This window comes from Aspergillus ruber (genome assembly GCF_000600275.1).
Source record: "Aspergillus ruber CBS 135680 unplaced genomic scaffold scaffold00014, whole genome shotgun sequence".
NCBI classification, from domain to species: domain Eukaryota; kingdom Fungi; phylum Ascomycota; class Eurotiomycetes; order Eurotiales; family Aspergillaceae; genus Aspergillus; species Aspergillus ruber.
In genome coordinates this window covers 204,739-227,222 of record NW_024467310.1, presented here as the reverse complement: position 1 = coordinate 227,222, position 22,484 = coordinate 204,739, and the positions used below count along the sequence as shown (strand labels likewise).

The 22,484-nt window shown below is 48.3% G+C and overlaps 7 protein-coding genes across 7 annotated transcripts; 4 read left to right on the top strand and 3 right to left on the bottom strand.

The window, feature by feature from the left end:
* Positions 1–5: 5 nt before the first annotated feature.
* On the top strand, positions 6–3,265 carry EURHEDRAFT_412675 (ssDNA endodeoxyribonuclease RAD2). Its single transcript, XM_040781961.1, has one exon. The coding sequence runs from the start codon at positions 92–94 to the stop codon at positions 3,017–3,019; it is 2,928 nt and encodes a 975-aa protein (XP_040638534.1). The 5' UTR covers positions 6–91; the 3' UTR covers positions 3,020–3,265.
* Positions 3,266–3,478: 213 nt separating this feature from the next.
* Positions 3,479–5,118, top strand: EURHEDRAFT_412673 (Eisosome component PIL1/LSP1 family protein). The gene is made up of 4 exons (XM_040781960.1): positions 3,479–3,970; positions 4,033–4,166; positions 4,219–4,402; positions 4,462–5,118. Exons 1-4 carry the CDS (start codon positions 3,853–3,855, stop codon positions 5,079–5,081), a joined length of 1,056 nt encoding a protein of 351 aa, XP_040638533.1. The 5' UTR covers positions 3,479–3,852; the 3' UTR covers positions 5,082–5,118.
* A 2,072-nt stretch (positions 5,119–7,190) lies between these two features.
* EURHEDRAFT_500935 (putative nucleoside-diphosphate-sugar epimerase) lies at positions 7,191–8,075 on the bottom strand. The gene is made up of 3 exons (XM_040785756.1): positions 7,764–8,075; positions 7,525–7,708; positions 7,191–7,468 (listed from the first exon to the last, which is right to left on the bottom strand). Exons 1-3 carry the CDS (start codon positions 7,979–7,981, stop codon positions 7,223–7,225), a joined length of 648 nt encoding a protein of 215 aa, XP_040638532.1. The 5' UTR covers positions 7,982–8,075; the 3' UTR covers positions 7,191–7,222.
* A 122-nt stretch (positions 8,076–8,197) lies between these two features.
* EURHEDRAFT_72344 (Zn(II)2Cys6 transcription factor domain-containing protein) lies at positions 8,198–9,671 on the top strand. The gene is made up of 4 exons (XM_040787634.1): positions 8,198–8,696; positions 8,751–9,215; positions 9,268–9,358; positions 9,427–9,671. Exons 1-4 carry the CDS (start codon positions 8,238–8,240, stop codon positions 9,627–9,629), a joined length of 1,218 nt encoding a protein of 405 aa, XP_040638531.1. The 5' UTR covers positions 8,198–8,237; the 3' UTR covers positions 9,630–9,671.
* Positions 9,672–13,325: 3,654 nt separating this feature from the next.
* EURHEDRAFT_377850 (bZIP transcription factor) lies at positions 13,326–14,835 on the bottom strand (the record flags this gene model as incomplete). The annotated part of the gene is made up of 2 exons (XM_040779008.1): positions 13,326–13,897; positions 14,550–14,835. 2 exons carry the CDS (start codon positions 14,833–14,835, stop codon positions 13,326–13,328), a joined length of 858 nt encoding a protein of 285 aa, XP_040638530.1.
* Positions 14,836–15,958: 1,123 nt separating this feature from the next.
* Positions 15,959–17,261, bottom strand: EURHEDRAFT_412667 (DUF1932 domain-containing protein). The gene is made up of 3 exons (XM_040781959.1): positions 17,174–17,261; positions 16,261–17,111; positions 15,959–16,216 (listed from the first exon to the last, which is right to left on the bottom strand). The coding sequence occupies exons 1-3, from the start codon at positions 17,242–17,244 to the stop codon at positions 16,080–16,082; spliced, it is 1,059 nt and encodes a 352-aa protein (XP_040638529.1). The 5' UTR covers positions 17,245–17,261; the 3' UTR covers positions 15,959–16,079.
* A 1,327-nt stretch (positions 17,262–18,588) lies between these two features.
* Positions 18,589–22,361, top strand: EURHEDRAFT_72221 (transcription factor domain-containing protein). The gene is made up of 5 exons (XM_040787633.1): positions 18,589–19,091; positions 19,157–19,290; positions 19,349–19,749; positions 19,807–20,479; positions 20,531–22,361. The coding sequence occupies exons 1-5, from the start codon at positions 18,978–18,980 to the stop codon at positions 22,215–22,217; spliced, it is 3,009 nt and encodes a 1,002-aa protein (XP_040638528.1). The 5' UTR covers positions 18,589–18,977; the 3' UTR covers positions 22,218–22,361.
* The last annotated feature ends 123 nt before the right edge of the window (positions 22,362–22,484 follow it).

Sequence of the window (22,484 nt, the reverse complement as noted above, 5' to 3'; positions counted from 1 at the left end):
TGCGGAGGAAGAAGCCGAAAGGCGGAGGAACAGGGCCCCTAGGGAAGAGGAGGACATTTCTGATAATCCGGTGTATGCGGGGGAGGCGTTTATGACGGATGGGGAAAAACGACAGGCTCGGCAGTTTAGGAAGAAGGATGCTTATCATCTTCCTGAGCTTGAGATTTCGCTGGAGCAGATGGGTGCGCCGAATGATCCGCGTATTATGTCCCATGAGGAGCTGGAAGAGTACGCGCAGCAGTTTTATAGGGGTGAAGACATTAATCTCTACGACTTTTCTAAGATCAACTTTGATAGTCCATTCTTTATGAGTCTGCCTGCTACGGATCGGTATAACATTCTCAATGCTGCGAGGCTCAGGAGTCGACTGCGTATGGGGTATTCCAAGGAACAGTTGGACAATATGTTCCCGGACCGCATGGCGTTCTCCAAGTTTCAAATCGAGCGGGTGAAAGAAAGAAACGATTTGACGCAACGATTGATGAACCTTAACGGCATGAATGGGGAAGATGCTTTCTACAACTCAGGACAAAGGATTGCGGGAGAACGCGGCAAGGAGTATGTTCTGGTGAAAGACCCCACCAATGAAGGTGGTTGGGTACTTGGTGTCGTTGGTAACAAGGACGAAGGCGGGGCTGAGAAGCCTATTGATGTTGATCAGTACGGGCAGCAGCAAGTGCTTTTTGACATGGGAGAGTCGGATGACGAGGGAGGATTTGAGGACGTGCCTATTGAAGGCCTGAACAGACTTCCGAAGTTATCATTTCTTCAGAAAGGTGCTTTTGACGAATCGATCAAGGCTCGACGAGAGGTACCTGGCGCAGTCGAAGACGATTCACTTTTTGTACAAAGCGACTTGGATGATCGTCGTGGCATTGACAACATTTTTGAGGACGGGAATGAAGATGAAGAGCTCCCAAAGGCAATCGCCATGTCGTTAGAAGCAGCTACAGAAGTTCAACATGACCACGATCTTCCAGAAATCTCAGTCAATCGTAGTGCTGCAGCACCGGCACCACTTAACGAAACAGAACCCAGTTTTATGCCACCGGAGAGTGATGATGAGGAAATGGATTTCGCGGCTGCACTAGCGCAGACAAAACGACCGAAAAGAGAAGCACCGCGTCCCCTGCCTGCGAACCCGTTCGGGGGACCCTTACCGTTCGAATCCATCAAACTCAAGCCAAGTGCGGAGAAGCACCAGGTGGTTGGCGAAGATGCAGGTGGCTTTGTGAAAGAACCTGCTCAGCCGGCAAAGGCGCCAGCCAAAGAGCAATTGCCGCTTCCACCGTGGTTCTCTGATGAACACACGAATATCGAGTTTGTCCCTGATAAAGTTGATGATACTTCGCTGGAAGGCTACCGGGACAGCATAATGACACCGAACCATCAGTCGTTGAAAGATTATCGGTCTCCAGATGTCATTGATGTTGATCAGAAACCGGAGGCTAAGGAGACGGATTTCAAGGAAGTGATCGATCTTGAGACTCCAGCAGAGAAGGGAACTACTGAAACTACTGGACTCTCAACTGCGGACAAGGAAGATGTTACAAATGTGGCGCTGGAAGAGACTCAAATTTTGCTGCCAAAAGAGGGCGTCGTTGCAAAAGAGCCTTACGAAGGACCTACGGAAAGTGAGAAGCCAAGCCCCGTTGTTCAAGGGGGCATCGGACAAACAGAACCATCTCCCTCACCAGAGTTTGAGGATGTTGCAATCCAGCCAGAAAAAACACCTAGCGTTGAATTAGAGCCTCAGCCAACAACCGAGTTCAATCAGCAGGATGCCCTCTTTGTAGAAGAAGGGGACGAAGAAAGAGAACAACAGGAAACTGCAATCGATCTCGAGGATGGAGACTTGATGCGACAACTTGCAGCAGAAGACGAGGAGCATGCTCGCTTCGCAGCCACACTGAATCCCACAGCATCTGGTCAGAGCGCTGCAGAGTACGAGCAGGAGCTTAAGCAGCTCCGCTCCCAGCAGAAGAGGGACCGCAGAGACGCAGACGAGGTTACACAAGTCATGATCTCGGAATGTCAGCAATTGTTGGCGCTTTTCGGGCTGCCGTATATTACCGCGCCTATGGAAGCCGAGGCGCAATGCGCAGAGCTGGTCTCGCTCGGCCTTGTCGACGGTATCATCACCGACGACAGCGATATTTTCCTCTTTGGAGGGACGCGCGTGTACAAGAACATGTTCAATCAGAGCAAGTTTGTCGAGTGTTATCTAACATCAGACATGGAGAAGGAATACGCGCTCCATCGGAAGAAACTCGTCAGCTTCGCCCATCTCCTTGGGAGCGACTACACAGAAGGCATCCCAGGAATAGGCCCCGTCACAGCATTAGAGATCCTCACCGAATTCTCCGGTCTCGAAGAATTCCGCGACTGGTGGACACAAGTCCAACTAGGCACAGACATGTCCACAACCACCCATCCAACCTTCTACAAGAAATTCAAGAAGCACGCCACCAAAATCTTCCTCCCCCCATCCTTCCCCGACACCCGCGTGGAAGAAGCCTACCTTAAACCCGAAGTCGACTCCGACCCATCCCTATTCCAATGGGGCGTGCCCGACCTGCACGGACTCCGGAATTTCCTCATGGCCACGATCGGATGGAGCCAGGAACGCACGGACGAGGTGCTGGTGCCGGTGATTCGCGATATGAACAAACGGGAGCAGGAAGGGACGCAGGCTAATATTACGAGCTTTTACCGTGGGCCTATGGGGGCGGGGGCTTTTGCGCCGAGGGTGCGGAGTGGGGGGAAGAGTCGGATGGAGAAGGCATTTAGTCGACTGCGACAGGAGGCTGCTACAGGGCAGCCTGATGGAGATATCATTGATGCTGATGTCGATGTCGATGCAACATCGGGAGACAACCCTTCTCCACGTTCTGCTTCTCCTGAGCGTACCACCGGGCAGAAGGGCAAGGGAAAGGGGACCAAACGAGGAACCACTCCCACGCCCCAGGTCGATGATGCGAGTAAAAAGCGAAAAACCAGAAAAAATGCCAAAAAGTGATGCCTAGTGGTTGTGGTTTACACTGGGTTAGTGGGGTAGACCGAGAACTCCACCGGGTCTGGCGAAAGAGATTTGATATCGAATTGCAACATGCGAACAGGGCGAGTGTTCCTGGAGATCTCAGCGATCAGTCGATCATCCGATATCTACTCTGTACAGCAAGCAGTACATCCAGCATAATATCTGTGCTGCCTTCAATCTTGAGGTGTAAATAGAACTAGTGTCTAATTGACTTTATGACGGAGTTCAGGGGTAGACTACAGTAGTTAGTATCTTAGATGACTGTATCATCGCCGATGGCCAGCGCATGACATCATGTTCCCAACCATGACGTCGCAGCTACCAACCACCGCCCAAAAGGGGAAAAGCCAAAAAGGAATTATTGTTAAATACGACCTTCTCCTTTCCACTTTCTACCCGTGGTTCTTCAAGTCAATTCATCACCATTACTTACTTATATACCCAACCCAATCCGGTAATATAGCCGACGACGTCACGGGGCTCTTGCCATTGCCGCCCAACTCGCATCCACCAGTCACCCATCTTAACTGATCACCGTCTTCCTCCGCTTGCGGCTCGGCTCTTCCGTCGCATCCCGTTCATCCTCTGGTTCCCTATTGACTCCTGCACGTCATCTCTGCGCAAAGGACCAGTCCTTCTGAGACCTCCCCTCGATCAATTATTTCCCTTGGTCTCTCTCTCCCCTCCCATTCCTCCCTACTTATCCGCCCTCCACCCCTGATTTCGCGTCCGGTTCCTATCCCGACCGTCCGATTCCTCGTGTACCTACCGAAGTCGAAGTCGAATCGAAAAGGAAAGAGAAGAGGATCACAATGCATCGCACCTATTCTATGCGCCAATCGCGCGCCCCCACGGCCTCGCAGGTCGAGAATCCTCCCCCGCCGTTGTCCACTACGAAGACCAACAGATGGCTCGGGAAAGGTGGTTTGGGTACGTTGATACCTACATGCTGGGATTGAGGCCAGGCCAAGCTAACAGTGATGATCGAACAGGCCATGCCTTCCGTAAGAACACCGCCGGTGCTTTCGGTCCCGACCTGGCCCGGAAACTCTCGCAATTGGTCAAGATGGAGAAGAACGTCATGCGCAGTATGGAGTTGGTCGCAAGAGAGCGGATGGAGACTGCCGTATGTACTGTCTATTAGTGATTGGGATGATATGATATGCTGACGATGACAGCAACAACTTTCCATCTGGGGCGAGGCCTGCGATGAAGATGTCTCGGATGTTACCGATAAGCTGGGTGTTTTGCTCTACGAAATTGGTGAGCTAGAGGACTTGTTTGTCGACCGTTACGACCAGTACCGTGTCACCATCAAGAGCGTTCGTAACATCGAAGCCTCTGTCCAGCCTAGCCGCGACCGTAAGCTTCCCTCCCCCCCCTTTTGGTCTGATACAAAGTCATATCTAAACGACCTGCAGGCAAGCAGAAAATCACCGACGAGATCGCCAAGCTCAAGTACAAGGATCCCAATTCGCCTCGCATTGTCGTTCTTGAGCAGGAATTGGTCCGTGCTGAGGCCGAGTCCCTCGTCGCCGAGGCTCAGCTGTCCAACATCACCCGTGAGAAGCTCAAGGCCGCCTTCCAGTACCAGTTCGATGCTCTCCGTGAGCACTGCGAGAAGGTCGCTGTCATTGCCGGCTACGGCAAGCACCTTCTGGACCTCGTTGACGACACTCCGGTCACTCCCGGTGAGACCCGTCAAGCCTATGACGGATATGATGCCAGCAAGGCCATCATCCAGGACTGCGAAGATGCCCTGACCAATTGGGTCTCCTCCAAGGCTGTTGTCAAGTCAAACCTGTCCACCCGTTCCCGCACTCTCTCCCAGCGCCACCGCGACAACACCTCCCGGACTCGTGAGGGAGTCGACCTCTCCTCTCAAGACCAGCCCTTGAAGGACCGCGACTCGTGGGTTCCTGCTGACCAACACCCCGGTTACCAGCCCGAAGATGATGGTGAAGAAGTCGCCAGCACCGTGGATGGCGAGACACCCCGGGGACGAGAAGAGGAGAGAGCACCAGTGGTCTCTGTCGTCTAGACATGCCCTTGAAAAAAAAAAAAAAAAAAAAAAAAAAGAAGACACTCGAGTCCATCCAACTCGAATAATACCGCCATACACGTTTTGGATTATAATGTCTTTCCCATGTTTGATGTTCTGCTTCGTCACACCCCCAATGAGTTCTGTGTTTCTATTATTTCTTTTCTTTCTTAATCCTTTATATATTACTACTTAATTACCAACCACCCCATGAAGGAAACGCTCGTCTTGCCCGTGCTTGTGCCTGATGTATCACTATTCTGATGTTTATTCATGATGTCACGACTACGGATTGCAAAAACGAACTAAAAAGGACAAGAAAAGCAAAAAAAGAAAGCGGCAGGGTTTCGGGCAAGTTTGAGCAGAGCATACGAGGGCTTCCACATTAATAAAGTAATACCATTTGTGAATTGAATTATGATCGTGGTTGTATGGGTTTTACTGAATTGATTGATGAATAGTTTATTCACAACGCATGTGTGTCAATTGAGCCAGGAGTAACTTGTAGACGATAGCATAGCACCAGATATCAGGGCGCTGACCGGATAGTAAACCTGAAGAAGCTGATATACCATGGAGCAACCGCTATCGTTCGAAACAGTAGAAGCCGTATAGGCTTTTTGCTTCTTCCATTATCCCATGGTGATTCCTGGCTCCCACGCCAGAGTCCTCCCACCGATGTAGACGACCATAGCGATGGAGAGGTAAATCACTGTCATATTCCAATTATGGTCGAAAACCTATCTTAGTCCGTATCTCGATATGCTGGATAAATACAAAGCGCTTTCATATCTGTCTGGTATTACCGGCCTTCTCTGGCCTAATTTCGAGGCTTCTCCTCCTTGAAGAACAGAAGTCCTTTGCCACGCTGGATCCAAACTTATAACCTTTTGCACTTGGCTTGATGTGTTCCAAGAAAAGGATGTAGCGGGAGCGTACACTTAGGACTAGGCAAAGTAGGACTACTTCAGTGAACAAGATGGTGTGAGAGCAGTTCTACCAATTTACTCTGACCCGGAAGAACTTCATTTTGAAGTTTTTGTGGACTCTTGAAGAATGCTCGTCTCTCGACAAGTAGTGAGTGGTGAGTAGTGTTGGCTGCTCAAGTCATCTCTTCATTCCCTTTAAATGGCTTTGCGATTCTCGTATGCACATCTTCTCATGAATACAACCACAGCCCAGGATCAGAACCTGGCCAAATGCTACATCCCAAGACACTCCCCATTTGATGAAGGCCGGTCTCGCTTCTCTCCACTAACGTCCGTGATAAGGGCATCTTGTTTGATAGGCGCTCGCATTACTCTAGAAGATAGCATGAAAGGATGTCTCCATTGCCTTCTGGTTTGTTGGTCACACATAGTAGCGGGCTCATTATAGCTTTGCATGTGTATACTTTTCCGTCTCGATCTGTTTGTTGGGTGTATAAAGCGCTGCTAAATGCCTGAGAGGGTTTTAATCTATTCTGGTCCATAAGAACCCGGACACGACAGGCCTAGCGCTTCCGTTGTCATCGGTCCAAAAATGCCTTGTGCGGTGGGCTTGGGTCATTTGGATTTGCGCTTGTCTTTGTCTTTCTTCCAGAGTTCCAGTCGTTGTATCTCCACGTTACCCATAGAGTGATGCGAAGCTAGCCCATGTCAGTCTAACATAAGCCAGCTAGCACGAATGATGGCTTAATGGAAAGCACTTCCTTGAGAAGTGTGCATCAACTACCTGTTCTGACAGGAATAGAATGTAGATCATCCGTCAACAACTCCCTTGCGCAAAAAATTGAGGTATCATATTAATTTTGATATGCTTAGTCTTCATTGTATCTCGGGTTTCTCATAGTGCAATTGCTGCTCAGCTGTCCACCTGGATGAATGTCAGATATGCTGGCTTTACCATCAGCCTGGACGCACTGGCGCTGGAGGTCAGTAAATCCCTGCTACCACTTGCTCATTTATTGCGCTTCTTGTTCTTCACTGTATCAGTGGTGACTGGATGGGATAACTCATAAACCACAAAGAGGCTTTAAAGCCGCCGGTTGAAACAAGTTGAGGACAAACCACATTGGCTTTTCACTTCTGCCACGATCTGTATGTTGGTACATCTGTAGAGTTGAGATGGCTTTATATTCTCAAACTTACATATTACTACTCTTATCTTATCAACTTCCTCCCTCTGTCCACAATAACCTCATTCCCTACCACTTGCTCATCTCCTCCATTCACAGCCAGATCTGCCATTACTGCCGCCAGCTCATCTGTCCGCACTGAAACTATCCATAACAAACATCGCAGCAGAGCACTTCCATTTTTTGCCAGAACTGCCGCCGGTCTCACAACATACGTCTTCACATTCTGGTTCTGCTTTCCAAACTCCAAGAAATTTGTCTGGGCAAGCCCCTGAGAGGAGTCAGTATATAACACAGTAGCACCACTGAGAATGAAAAAGGACATACCCGCACATGTCGTCCTTCAGAAAAGAACCACAAACTCTTCTCTTGGTCTGGCTCTGTGAAAGCGCCACCAAGATAGATGTATCTAAACGTCTTCTTGGCATCCAAGACCTTCAACAGCGCTTTCTGAAAAGCTTCTGGGTACTCTATCTCCACCACTGGATCCCAATCGTATGTTCCGATTGACCTTCCACAGTTAGAGTTATTGCGAGATAGTGGCATAAATGCTAACTGAGACGTACCATATACAAGCATCTGCACCCTTCAGCTGCTCTAAAACGGAGTCAGGGTACGAGTTGAAATGCTCCATAATAACCACTGTGAGTTTCGGGTTTGTAGCTGCTTCAGGGAGATCGCGGCGGGAGAGCGCAATAAGGGAGGTTATGGCAGGGGTTTCTAGGCACTGGTTAAGGACTTCTTTGCCAATGAAGCCAGTGCTTCCTAGGAGGATGATTTTCATATTGGTCAATGTGGGATTTAACAAGGATCAGCGTCTTGATAAATTTAGTGAGGTGAGCAATTGATGGAAGAGATGCAGGGTTGGGATTTAAGACAGGCTTCTGACTGACATAGTATGTACATAGTACCTCACCTACTTCTACCGTTTGCGGAGCGGAGTTGCGGAGCGGAGTTGGGTGGAGAACTCCGCCAGCTCTACGCAAGAACCTTCTCCACAGACAACAATAGCACTTGCAGAATATACCAATGTATCACCTATGGTGGAGGAGCCAGCCCCCGAATCTGCCTCCGCCTCGCGGCAGAAGAGCTGCAACGCCTGTGTGAAAGCTAAACGAGGCTGCGACAAGCGGCATCCGGTCTGCTCAAGATGCGAAGAGAAAAAGATTTCATGCAATTATGCCAAACGGTCATACGCTGAAGCTTTTCGGAGTGACTTTGACTTCGATCCAGTTGAGTCGGATATGTCCTGGGCAGGATTGACTGGTCCGTCGTCGTCGATTGATCTTGTTGATTGTATCCCAGCTAGCCCCGCCACTTGCCTGCCGACCTTCGAGTCATTCATCGATCCGTTCCTGACATTTGCAGACAGCCAAGCCGCGACATCTAGTGATACGCAGCTCATTAGCAGTGTCAGTGCCCGTAGGCAGCTCGGTCAACAACAGGAGAATCAACAGGGACTCAGCAAGTTTGATTATGCTCCAATGGCTGATATATGCGTTCGTTACTCCCATAATGAAGTCAAAAAAGATGGCACGCTAATAATCAACAAGATACAATACGAACCATGGCAGGTCTACGACCCAAACACCAAGGCGCATTTCATTGTCCAAAGCCTGAAAAGCTATCCCAGCACTTTCGCCAAAGACAGCCACACGCCCTGGATGCATGGGTATCTGTACAAAGACCAAATGCCGTCCTCAATACAGTCCTGTTTCACTGTAAGTGCACTTTACAGCAACATGACGAGCAACAACAAGGCTTCGGTATTCAGAGTTCTTTACCAAAGTCTGAACGAGTTGAAGCAACAACAGCAGTTGGCAAATACTCCTTTGGAGAAGCTGGCAAGGGCCCAGGCGCTGTTCTTATATCAGATAATCTGTCTGTTTGATGGGGATCTTACTCTAAGATCTGATGCCGATCGGGACATGCTGTTATTGCAGGACTGGTTGGATGACCTGTGCAAGATTAGAGAGAACCTTAGTACGCTAGAGAGTGATCGTCCAAAGTCATGGGAGGTGGGTGCTCCAATACTTCTTTCTTATTCCCCTCCCTCACTGACGGCCAAAGTGGTGGATATTTTCCGAGTCTGTCCGACGAACCATCGTCATAGCCTATGCCTTCCTCGGGCTGTGGAATCTGATGTGCAAAAATAATGACCGTAAGTTGATCCTCTCCGCAATTCACTGACAGTCCAGTCTCCCTCGTTAACCAACCTGCATGGCAAAGACGTATATTTTTCTGCTTGGAAACACCTTCACTGCTGGACTATGTCTCGGCCCCTGTGGGAGGCAACATCATCCTTCGACTTCTATCTGAACTGGAGGGACAAACCGCATCACATAATTGAGAATTTTGAGCTTGAGAACTTTCTCAAAAGTGGGAGCGCCGACGATGTCGATGGTTTCGCCAAAGTCCTCATGGTAACGTAGGTAGTCCCAGTCCTCTATCAGCATGTGGTTGTTTGCTTACCTTTGACACAATCAGTTATATGGGCTTGGATAGGACGAAGCAATGGTTCATGGACAAAGGTTCCGTATTTTGAGTCTAAGCATCATTTACAACATAACAGAATTCTTGCTGGGCTGTGGATATTTTACCATTATTTATTTCAACAGTGTCGGGTTCATCTCGCATTCATGTACGATTCATCATTGGCAAGCATCATTTCAATTCATACCTAAATAACGTATCGGCCATCATCTTTCTGACCTCGATCCAGCACCCATATAGGCCAACACCAACGTGAAATACACCATCACAACTACTCATAGGTTATCGCTGCTTCCACTTGCTTGAGCTTGTGCCGGAGTCACTGTGTAATTCCCTTCTCCCGCAATAACAACAGTACTACCATCAACACCAGTGATGGTGCAAAAGCCGCCTCCATTTGAGTAGATACTCTTGACGACCGTCGGATTATCTAGGGGTGCATTAGCACGCGTTTCCCTTTCTCCACCCTGTTTCCAATGGGTAAGATTCAGGAACTTACCGATTTTAACTAGCGTGGTATCTGCAGGAAATGTCTCGCTGTAAGAAGATCCGTCAACGCCGTAGAAGGTCAAGCCCACATTGAAGACTTGTTCTTGATGGGGTTCGCGCTTGTAAGAGCTACAAGGCTGGACAGGCTGGCAGCAATAAATGAGGGCTTCGTTTTTATTGTTGTTGGAAGATAGTGGTTGCAATCAAAATTGTTTGAAATGGGAGTGGGGGAAATGAACGTTAGGTTTTTGGTGTATTTAGCAATGCTTATACTGAATGAATCTGGACTGAGTGATATCAAAGCAATGCATGCTGGGGATATACTTGATAATTATATTATATGATACGAGAGAAAAATCAAAGCATGGATATGGCTGCTCTTCCACTCGTATTCAACATGCCACGTATAGACATCAAAAACCACGAGCTTATCATTAGCCTTTGCAGATCTGTATCATCCATCGACATCATTGTCCCAATCGTGTCTTGGAGGGAATACAAAGGTGGCCATAATCACGGCTCAATGCATAGAGAAGCATACGTAGTATCATGTATTTGCCACTTAAATAAACCCCATCTTAAGAACAGGAAAATATCAGTGAATCTTAGTGAGTTATACAGCCCCAAATGTAAGCAAAGCCATCCACGCAAATCATCATGTTATGGTTTAAAGTGACAGATCCAGAAAGTACACATCGTAAGTTTTGGTTGAACAATTCGCCAGCAGCCTGCTCTGTTAGGGATAGGGTGGAGATAAGGTAAGACTGATTTATTGGTAGTTTTTTTTTTTGGCGCTGACCGGCCGGGGCGTCGGGGTCAAAATCGACCAGACTGACCACAACATTGTATCCCACCACATCGACTTCAACATCGTGCCTATATCCACGAGATACCTTCTCAACATTGTCACGGCTTCCCATAGTCGATGTCATCTCCGGACGTCTTCTCTCATTGCATTGTATGGCAATGGATGAAATGTATTTACTATATGATGCATAGCATGTATCTTCTGGACCTTGCTGTTTCTCTTAGTTAACAAAGCAGACTGTGTGCTTCGTTATCGGTATACCTCATTTGTTTCTTTCAGGAGCATGTCATGAACTAGGTCCCTGCGGGACCTAAAAGACTATTGGTGTTGAGATTGGACTTGTAAAGTTTGCGCAATGCAGCTTCAGCTAACTCTCCAGTGATCAATCGGTAACCCCTGCTTTCTTTCAAAAGCAATTACCGTGCGCTGGGCATATATAATAGACGGAACGTCTTAAAGAGTCGTAAAGGAATCATCGCAATGGCCAGGTAGATTATTCTAAGTTGGGTCTAATTAGCATGTCAAAAAAACGTCTTTATCATGAAAATCATAAGAGACGGAGAGTGTGATGAAGAACAGAAGATTCGATGCACACCCACAGATACCCGAGATGGATGGCTCGTACTGTTCTCTTTTTGGTATTCATTTGAGCAATTAGGTAGTTGTGTCTTTCTTCTTTAGTCTAGGGCCTCAGAATATTTTCCGGAGGACAAGCTGAAAAAGAAGCATCGAAGGCCGGTAGTATCTTCGACACAATGTCTCGTCCCAGCCATACGAAGCCAGTTCATCAAGTGATACGATCCGGAGAGGGAACCTCAGATAAGCTGGTTTAACTCCCTATTCAGCGCGAAGCTCTCGCTTTTTCTCAGAAAAAAGGAGGGGTAGATCGTCGTATGGCATTTAGAGTACTGGGCAACAGTCGGCAGCGCCGTCACAGCCGTTATAACTACCTTAATGACGTGGTCTTTCTCGTCAAAAGAACCTCTGCAAGGCGAATGCTGTGTCCAACGGCATATCTTTAGCATCCATCAACAGGGTGATAAGATACTAAACATTCATCAAAAGCCCATAGACGCAAACTAACTGTAGGACGGCAAGCCAAACGACATGCACTTAAGGCATAGCCAACAAACCAAGGCTCATGGAGAGTGTGGGGAAAATAGATCATCGCTCAAATATGTGCTGTTCTGGGGATACAGCCATGGTAGCCCGATTCAGACGAAGCAGTCATTGTACATGGCTTTTGTGGCCGGAATGGGCAGAGACAATGTCATGATCCTCATCCAGCCTCAGAATATTGAGTGTGGATCATCTGTAGGTAGAAAAGCGCAAGTTGCGTTCTGTGAGTTCGATGGCAACAAGCGAGCACAATGACAGCCTCCTTGGTGCAGTAGATAAGACCTGAGTAAGCCCAAATGGCTTGATACTCGGAGGACCCGGTATCGAGAATGAACCCATAGTCGAAGGAGACGGGTCGTGGTCATATTGAATGAGTTCAATGGACCGAAAGGCGCCATGATGGTAGACTGATTCGACTCAGTAGGACTTGAGTCTAAGTATAATGTCAACAAATAAAAAGTAGAAAAGTGAAAGAGGGAATGGGAAAGATCCACAGGAGCCAAAAGAAATGACCCTTGTCGGGAATAACAAGCACCATCCGGAAGCCAAGAACAATACTCTTTCTTACATTCACTTGTACTTGTCTATTCAATCTGCAGCATCTGATGCTGCAGATTGAATAGACAAGCTATGAAGGCCGATGTTTCCTCGAGATCATCCGATTTAGTAACTTGGTACTACCAGCACCAGGCATACAGGGTACGAAGTTGTGCAGATTCTTGAAGAGTGGATATCTCATTTCAATCTGATACTGGTAGTATATCCATCAATCAATCAACAACAGGGGAAATTAGAACCAATCAAAATCAAAGCGATCTTTATACACGCAACAAGACGAGTAACCAAATCAATCAAGAAAGCAGGCAATCAATGACAATAACCTCAAACCGCGAGAAGAACAAAAGACCCCCGTGTAATGTGGAGAAGCTCAAACTCAGCTCTCCAGATTCAAGCAAGCATCAGCAGAACAAAAACACGAAACACAAGTCGTGACATCGTTAGGTGATCCCATCCCAGATGATCGAATCAAACTGAAAAGAAAAGTAAAAAAGAGGAATGGAGCAGAGAAGGAAACAACACCCGCCAGTATATAAGGAAAACAATAAAGACAACATTACCCCAAACATGCAATGGTAATAGATGTAGGCAGCATATGAAGCAAAAGAAAAGCAGATATCAATATATGGTTTTTGATATTTATTTTTTGAATTTGGGTCGTTCAAGCGTCGGTCCCTACGCCCTTCTTTTTTGGCTGAATATGTTTTTGTCCGCTGCCCGTCGCGTTCGATGTCGACTTTTGGTTCTTTTCGGTAGTTTCGTTCGACGATGGGGTCGTACGAGAAGAAGTGGCATCATGTTTCTCTGTCAGAAGGTTCTTCAACCATCGGTTCTCCATCTCCAGTTGGGCAACGCGGGCTTCGAGGGCGGCATTCCTCTCGGTCGTCTCACGCACGCCCCGCTCCAGCGTTTGCTCCCGTTGCTTCTTCTTCATACGGAAGCGGGCGCTGGCGGCCGTGTTGCGCCGCCGCCGGTCTTCTTCGGCAGAATGCCGGGCATGTTCCTCTTGCCCGAGGGCGGAGGCAATACGGTCGCTGGGAATGGAAGTGCTGTACTTGGTATTCCCGATCTGACCGTTTGGTGGTGAGATGGACGACGAGACATCAGAAGGCGTCAAGGCGCCTGGTGCATGGCCCAGGTCGTCGGTAGTGTAAGGGATTGGTGGGTAGATCGGATGAGCCGAGTATGAAAGCATTTGGTCTGTAGGGAGAGAGTAGTTGATGGATTTGTCGGCTGTTGGATGATGTAAGTGACGGTCCAGATAAGGTATAATCAAACAGTGCAGTGTGAGGTGAGGTGATGAGTTGATAAAATATCAACAGAAGCAAGGTCTTCAAGGACATCCCCCGGATATAGGGTGCGGTTGATCAGCAACAACAGGGGACAGAAGCGCGAATAAGCGATGGATAACACCGGAGTTTCTCGACGGTGTCATTGGGGTACGCTATTGCGTGCTCAACCACCAGTGCTCTGCATCGCCCGACGCCCTTCAAAATGAGCAAGTGCAGAGGGCGATGAGGTCATGGCAGACAGGCAATTAAACAAGGGAGGGAAAAGTACGGGTGATAGAGAGAAATGAGTCAGGGAGGATGCAGCTGTGCTGGCCGGGCTGCTAGAGCCCATACAGCAACTGAGGATGCAGAGACACGTGGGTATGGCACGCGATAGAAAGAATTATTGTAATTCAGACGAAGCTTTCCCCAGACAGTATTGGACAAGTCAGACAGGCCGGATGGCCTCAGCACAAGCTCTGATGCTGCCATCGATCTCATGCACTGCACGAAACGAACCATAGCCCAGGGCGATGGCGCAAAAAATGCAACTTTTGAAATCATAGAAAACGAAAGAAAGGGTGTCCAAAAAAAAAAAAAAAACTCAGACTCACCATAAGGGTAACCTCTGAGATCCAAGGAACTGCGCTCGTCCTCGAGCGACTCATACGAACTGACCGAAAGACCACCCATGCCTTCCGTTTGGTCGTAATCCATGCTCACGCTATTATTGAGCGGTGGTGGTGGCGCCAGGCCGGTCGATTCAGCGTCAAAGGAATAATGGCGACTCTTAGCCAGGGCAGGGTCGTGACGAGAAAGGAGGAAATTGAAATTTTCCAATCTATCAAAACTCGGCGCAGGTTGACGGGGAAGATGCTGCTGTTGCTGCTCGTCCGCCATACTGACTGGTGGGTGTTGGAGAGATAGAGAAAAAAGAGACAATAGCAGGGGAGGGGAACTAGGTATGCACCTCGGATGCTGCCTTTCTCGTGTTTTCTTTTTTTAATCTCCCTACCCTCAAATCCTTTCTGTTTCCGGTTTTTCGATGGGTGTCTGGGGGGGGAGAAAGGAGTAAAAAAGGTAAAAAAAAAAAGACCACCACCACCACAAGGAAAAAGGAAAAAAGACTATCCCAGACGTGCCAAAGCTCCGGGTGAGAGGGGCACAATAAAAAAGATCGGAAAAATAATACAAGTACGAGAAAAATAGTTGCAGATGGATGGAAAGGTGACTTGTTGCAAAGAATTATATCGGACCTTCACTCACTCACCCACTCACGCCTGGACTCTCTGCGGCGCAATTGAACTAACGCGGAATAGAATGGGCCAGCCACGTACGCAATAGGAATCGTAGAGGGTTCGGAGAATAGCAATTAAGAGTAATAAATAGGAATTATATGGACGGAGATGAAACGGACGGCGGATGGAGCGAGAGAGTAGACGCGACGAATGGGAGAGAAGCCGGAATGGGATGACAGAGATCAAGGCGTCCAGGAGAGACAGAGAGAGACGCGAGAGACACAGCAGAGCACTGGAAGGAGACTGGGTATAGACTGTGATCGTCTCATGCCCTCAGAGGCTAATTGATGATCTGATGGAATGGAGAAATGTCGTGATCGCGCGCCCTGGTTCGCCAGTCACAAGCCGAGGATGATACACCGCTTTGGTATAAGCGTAGTTGAGAAGGATTAAGGATTAAGAAACATATACGGATAATAATTATGAGGGATTAAAAAGTGAATATAAATATGGAATTCGAAGGTCGAGGTTGAGGTGGAGTGAGAGAGAGAAAGTAAAGAACATTACTAGGAGGCCGAGGTGAATGCCCCGATTGATATACGGCCCTCCCTACCAATGTTCTGCCGTGTCTCCTGAACAGGAAATCAGGTTCAATGCTCCCGCGCTCCACACAGCCATTGCGTCTACTCTGAATAATGTTCCTTTGTTCTTCTGGTTGGCTTTCGAGTCTCTTCTCTGGTATTACTCCCGATTACCGGTACTAACCGCTCTACCAGCCGTTCTCATGACGCGGACTTGTAACACCCTGTATTGCTTTTTTTTTCTCCCCGCGCTCCACGGCGGGACAAGAAACATCGAATTGTACAACTCACTTTTCTCACTAAGGCATAAGTACTATTGTCCTTTCTATGGTACCATTCTAGCACTGACATCATTGAGGTCCCGTTCAACCCCAGTCTCGGACTTAACCTCGTCCGTGCTGAGTCTGTCTGCATATGGTCTGCCGTAACTCGCGTGGCTTCCGTGCTCTGTACTATTGACTCCTTTACTCTTCATTTTTTTGGTTTCGCTGAGTCTCCTCGTCCACTTCCTATGATTTCCGCTGCATCTTCAACCGTTGTTCCTCTCCTACGATCTCCAGTCTTTTCATCTCCCAACACTGTATCCTCCGCAATGTTCCGATACAGCTCCGCGAAACTATCATAAACGCCCGCTCCAATTCCGTCCCAGTGTCCCTCAGTATCGAATGCCTCTCCAATTGCTCGCATCTCGTCAACCCACCGATATGCCTTCGGAGCCATCCCAACGACGCCCTTTTTAGCCGTAGACCCAACGGCCGGTGCATACTCGTCCAGATGCTCAAGCAACTCCGGAAGCAACGATTCCCGCTGCGCCGTGGAGAACGACAGGATTGAAAGTGCGGTGAGTCCCTTCGTCAGGGCAGCAAACGAGAGTTTCAATGTCGATGCCGCTCCGATCTTGGCAGACACCAGTTTCATGTTCAGCACATCTGCCAATCTGGGGAATGAGGCGGAAAGTTCCACGTCACCCGAGATTATCAGACTGGGTTTCTTCCAGTGTCCTTCTGGTGAATTATCCGATGGTGGGGGTCCGATTATTCCTCCATCGAGGTAGTGGCATAACGCAGATTGATTCCCCGCAAACAGGGAACCCACTTCTGTTGATAGGCGAGATGAGTTGGCATTCAGGTCGAGATAGTAGGGTTGGCGACGTGTGGGGAGACCATCGATGTCCTCAATGCTTTGTCGCTTTGTACTCGTGCTGGGGAGCTGACATGCTGTTGCGACACGACGAGCCGTAGCAAGCGCATCCCTAGGGGGGACGATGGATAAGATGTAGTCAGAGGATACCACCAATTCCTCATCAGATTGTAGAGATTCGATCGACGCTGTCCGGATTCGGGTTAGAGTATGCTCACTATACGATGTTAGATACGACGTCCTGGGCAATGGGATTGACAGTGTACAAATACTCTGTACCTCCTACCCTCTCCCACAGTGAGAACACGATATCCATGAGCCTTGAGAAGCTTCGCGATACCAAGCCCCATTTCCCCAATGGAGAGGATTCCCACTGACACGGAACGCATTGTGGCAATCTTTGCCCGTACTGTCTGACTCGAACCGTTTGAGTAGTGCTCAAGTTTAGAATGGGGATGTATGAGATTGCTACAAATTGCGGGGTTAATAGCGATTTGTCAGCCAGCAATAACTATAACTAGTCATATCATTTATCCTTGTTGGAGATCTGACATGCATTGAAGCTTTTTAGTTTTTATGATCCTTGCTCTGTGTTCCGTACCCGGAGCACATGGTGGTGCTTCCAATTGGTGGGCGAAGAATGACCCGGATGGGCGCTCCGATATATATCCAGGAACTGGGTTTGATTTTTTTCATCGATGCTACTTATCATCAAGAAGTCTTATCACTGGTGAAACATCACCTACCCTACGAACGTCCGGGCAATATGGATTTTCTAATTATTGTCAAACTCCATCTGATACTCCCGACGAATATCGGGGCACCTGAGTCTCCGTGCGAGGCCGTTCTCATTTGATCACTTGGATACTCCGCAGGGACCCTCGAGTAATTAAGGACCATCTCTGGAATAGCATCATTGATCACTTTACAAAGACACATTCACAGTGATTGTTTAGGTAGACAGTAGCGTATGAAAGCAACTGAAATAATATTCGGCCTGACATATCAGGCACCGAAGGATATCCCCGCCAAGAAAATATCTTCCTCGCACGCGCAAGAGATCAGTTCATCTAATTTCACCAATTCTCCCATCATCGATCAATTGAAAGCAATCCAACTGTGGAAGTCTTTCTTTCTCTGGAAATATTCAGGACAATGGCTGTCTCATTACTTAAAATCATCAATCCCCGCTGCGCAAACCCGGAGTGTCTACGGGGTTAGAAGGATGGCTGGCGTTGCTTTTGAATAGTGGACACCATGCTGACATGATGACTGGTATGGTTATTAAGGGTCTCAATCAATCATTCCGGTATTTGACTGACGAGCATCAGATGAACCTCTAGTATTCCAGACGTCGATGTGACTGAGCCACGGAGCAAGTACATAGTAGTACTTTAGTATACCTCGAGCAGAATCAGATCTACGAGACACCTACTTGTACGGAGCACTACTCGACAGACTCCTGCCAAACTTTCACCCAGACAGGGTATTTATTCTACACAAACTACGCCTATCGGACTGGACCGACACCGGCTCCGTACCAAGTATTCTAAACGCCCCCGATTGACCAGACATCAGGGATTCTATTCTTTTTCTTCCGTCGATCTATCATTGAGAGAAAATTTCTTCGGCCATCGAATCAAGTCCAGATCTGGAGAATTCCAGGGACCGAAACGGAGACCCGGAGATGTTGAGGCCGACGTTCCGAATACAAGATTACTAATGCCCATGAATGATGGCTGTCAATGACGGCTCCGCTGTCCATCCAATTCTATTCTCCATTCTCTATTTGCCATCTCGCTTTTGCGATCTCTCTTGACATACCCTATACAGGTTGGAACGCTACTGCTCTAGGTCATTGAGCTATCTAGATTGCGACACTGCTGAAATAGCAAGATATCAGATAATCAGCTTTGATCGGGGTACTTCGGGCACTCGGCTTACCTCACTTTTCATTGCCATAATTTGCCATTCCATTGCCTTTCTTTTCAGAACCAGTAATCTTCATCCCCCAAACCACCCGCAAACCGGTATGACCCGCCTGCCCATGACCGCAGAATAGCAACTGCTTGGTTGAGAAACCATGCAAAATCCAACTCCCGGATTTGGGACCGCTCAGGATAGGCGCTTTGTGCCAAAGAGCGCAGCACCCAATATCAAGGGCCATGAGCCTCTTCCCCGAAGGCGCAATGCACTGGTAAGAGCCTGGTCCCTTTACATCATAGAGGATATAATAGTAAATATTTCTTCCTTTTCATATAGACGTGCGATATGTGCCACAAGAAGAAGACAAAATGCGAACTCGAAGGATCCAATACTGTCTGTATACAATGTATGCGCCGTAACACGAGATGCAACTATACCACAAAAAGGGAGAAACGAGAGAATATCAAGAGGTACGCCATCATCCTCTACATGTTGTGACAAGACCATAACTAAGACAAGCGAATCCAGATCGCAGTACGTAAAAGAACTGGAAGAACGCGTGAGAAGGACCGAGTCATTGCTCAAAGCAGCTGGACTTCTAGACGAGGAGAGTGCCGGACAGGGCGAATTCGTTGACGGTGAGGGGGATCAGCCAGACAGCGACAGCGAACGTGATAATGGCCGCGGGCATGAGGATTCGGAAACGGCAGATTGGGGTGTCATAACAGATAGTCAACCGCGTCGTCATTTGTTGGCGGGCCAGAAGTCAGGCTCTATGACAGGCAACCTTGATCGAAGCTCGTGCCCTCCACTCGGGCCAAAGCGTCCATCCACAAATCGTGAACGCAGACACTCAGCTACTGGCTGTAGTGACCTCCAACATGTTCCGGTTCTCAGGGCAGATGATAGGGAGGAGTCTCGATACTATGGTTTGTCCAGGATCTTACAAGACTTACGATGCCGTTGGTAACTGACTATGGCTATAGGACGATCTTCATTCATGTCCATTCTATCGCGACAAGGGATAGAATGGATCAAAGAAAAAACTGGTGACGTCAAATTTCTCAACTGTTTGACCACCGATTCGGATAAGGATAGCCCTTGGGATTACTGGCGGCCAGATGTGTTCCACGATCTGTTTGCTTCGCAAGTTTTCAAACCTCTTCCGTCAAGATCAGAAGTGTTTTCGTTAATGAAGGACTACTTTCGTACTTTGAACCGTTTATTCCCGCTCTACCATGAGGAATCATTCATGCGCCTGGTCGAATGGCAGTACACACAACAAACATGTGACGATGCCGCTCGCTGGGCGAGCATCAACATCATCCTCTCCTTGGCTTACGAATATCGCTTTTCCAACAGTCTGAAACCCGAAAGGGATAAAGAGAAAGCCTGGATGTACTTCAAAAACGCCATGTCGGTTTTCGTGGAGTTGACTCTCCGACGAACTGATCTGTTGAGTATACAGGCGCTGTTGGGTATGGCGCTTTTTCTTCGAGGCAACTCGGGTACGCAGTCAGCGTTGCCAATTATCACGGCAGCTATGAGATCTTGTCATCGGATGGGGCTTCATAGGGATCTTCCGAGACCCCACTTCTCGCCTGTTGAACAAGAGCAAAGGAAGAGGGTTTTCTGGATTGCGTATATCCTTGACCAAAGGTAGCTATCCTTTCCACATCATATTGTCATTTCTCATGCTAACTCTGACAGCACATGCGTCCGGTCAGGAAGCGCACCAACCCAACACGTCGATGACTTTGACGTAGACCTTCCTTCCGAAGAAGACGACGACCACCCGGTAGACAATTTCCAGTCCTTCTTCCGCCAACTCTGCCGCCTAACAGTCATAAAAGGCCGCATCTGCTGCAAACTCAACTGCACCAAAGCCCTAGACAACCGCTCCGTCGGCGAAATCTTCCAAATCATCGACGAACTGAATACTGAGCTCGAAGAGTGGAAAAGGAATGGCATCTTCGACCTCCAGTTGAAAATGAAGCCGGCGGGTGAGGACTTTCTGTTCGGGTTTGCGACGGCTGGTATTCGACTTGTTTATTATAATTTGTTAATCATGGTTCATCGTATCCCGCTGATTGTCCATTTTGTTCATGCGCGTCATATCCCGCCGGATAGACAAAAAGCCTCTGATTTACGACTAATCGCGAACCAATCCGCCACATCCGCAACAATCTGCCTTCAAGCAGCCCGAGACACCCTAAAACTCGTGAACAGCCTACCATGGGGCGACATCGCCTGGATATGGTCCCTACTATACTACGTCTTCCTCGCCGTGATAACCATCTTCGCACACGTAATGGAAGACAGCCGCCACCCAAAGGCCAAAGAAGACGTCAATCTGCTCAACATTGCCTCCACATTCCTGGGAACACTGATCCCCGCCGATGGCTCGTGCAAATACGCACGGTTCATGGCGCAGATGAGTGCGAATTTCGAACGGATTGCGCGGGCGAATATTGAGAGGTTTGAGGGGGCAGGGGAGAGTTTGGAATATCGGACTTCTACGTCTGTAACTGCGTCGCCGGGACCGGGGCATGCGCCTAGTAATGAGTCGAGGAGTCCTTGCGCTTTGCATCATGCGCAGTGTCGAGATTCAGGCTATGTTACGTCGCCTGCGTCGAATGTGAACGTGGCGATGAATATTCCGCGGGTTGATCTTGCTGCTAGCAGTCTTGCTGCCCCCGATACCCATAATAACGGCTACCATCAACCGTGTCAAGGAATACCAGACGAATTACCAAATAGTATCTGTTCAAATTACACCACCACAAACAATACACCCGCTGCCCCCGTCAACACCCAATTCTACACGAACCCCGCCACCAACCTCTTCCCTACAAACCCCACCTCAGCACCAACAACCCATACAAAAACACCATCAACCGAAAACCTATATCCCTTCTCCAACCCGAATACTGATCATAATTCCTGCGCCACGCCCGCCGATAGCTGCACAGGCACCGACACAGGGCCCTGCTTCGTCCCCCCGCCGCCGAATTTATGGCAGATACCGCTTACAGCGGATTGGGAGTTTAATCAGTTCCTCAACGGTGTGCCGCCGGGTATACTCCCCGGCCCTGGTACTGGCATGGGTACGGATACAGCCACCAATGCAAATGCAGGTTATGCATTCGATCTATCAACACCAGGGTTAGGAATAAATCCTGGTCCTGTCCCACAATCCCCCAGTCCCAGTATGGATACCGGGAATATCATGGACTACGACTACGGGACCCAACCTCAAGCTCAGATGCAGAACCAAAATATGAACCAGAGCCAGGGTCAGCAGCAGCATCAGCTTTGTCAGCAGTTTATGGATGCGCAAACGCCGGCGCAGGTTATTGATAATGTGGTTTGGTTTGGGGGATTTGCGGGTTTCTAATCTCGGGTAAGGGAGAGTTGGAGTAGAATGTACAGTAATTCAATGAGAACATAGTAATAATGAATAAATAAAGTAAATATGGAATAGAATGGATATATGACAATCGGTATAAACGGTAAATATAAACAGAAACAGAGATGAATGAACCGAATACCTCAACCCAGGGAATCAACCGACCGACAAAACCATACCGCTAACGCCCCATGACCATCCCTAGCCATTCTTAATGGATATCAAATGAATTGCAATAAACAAACGCCTAACCGA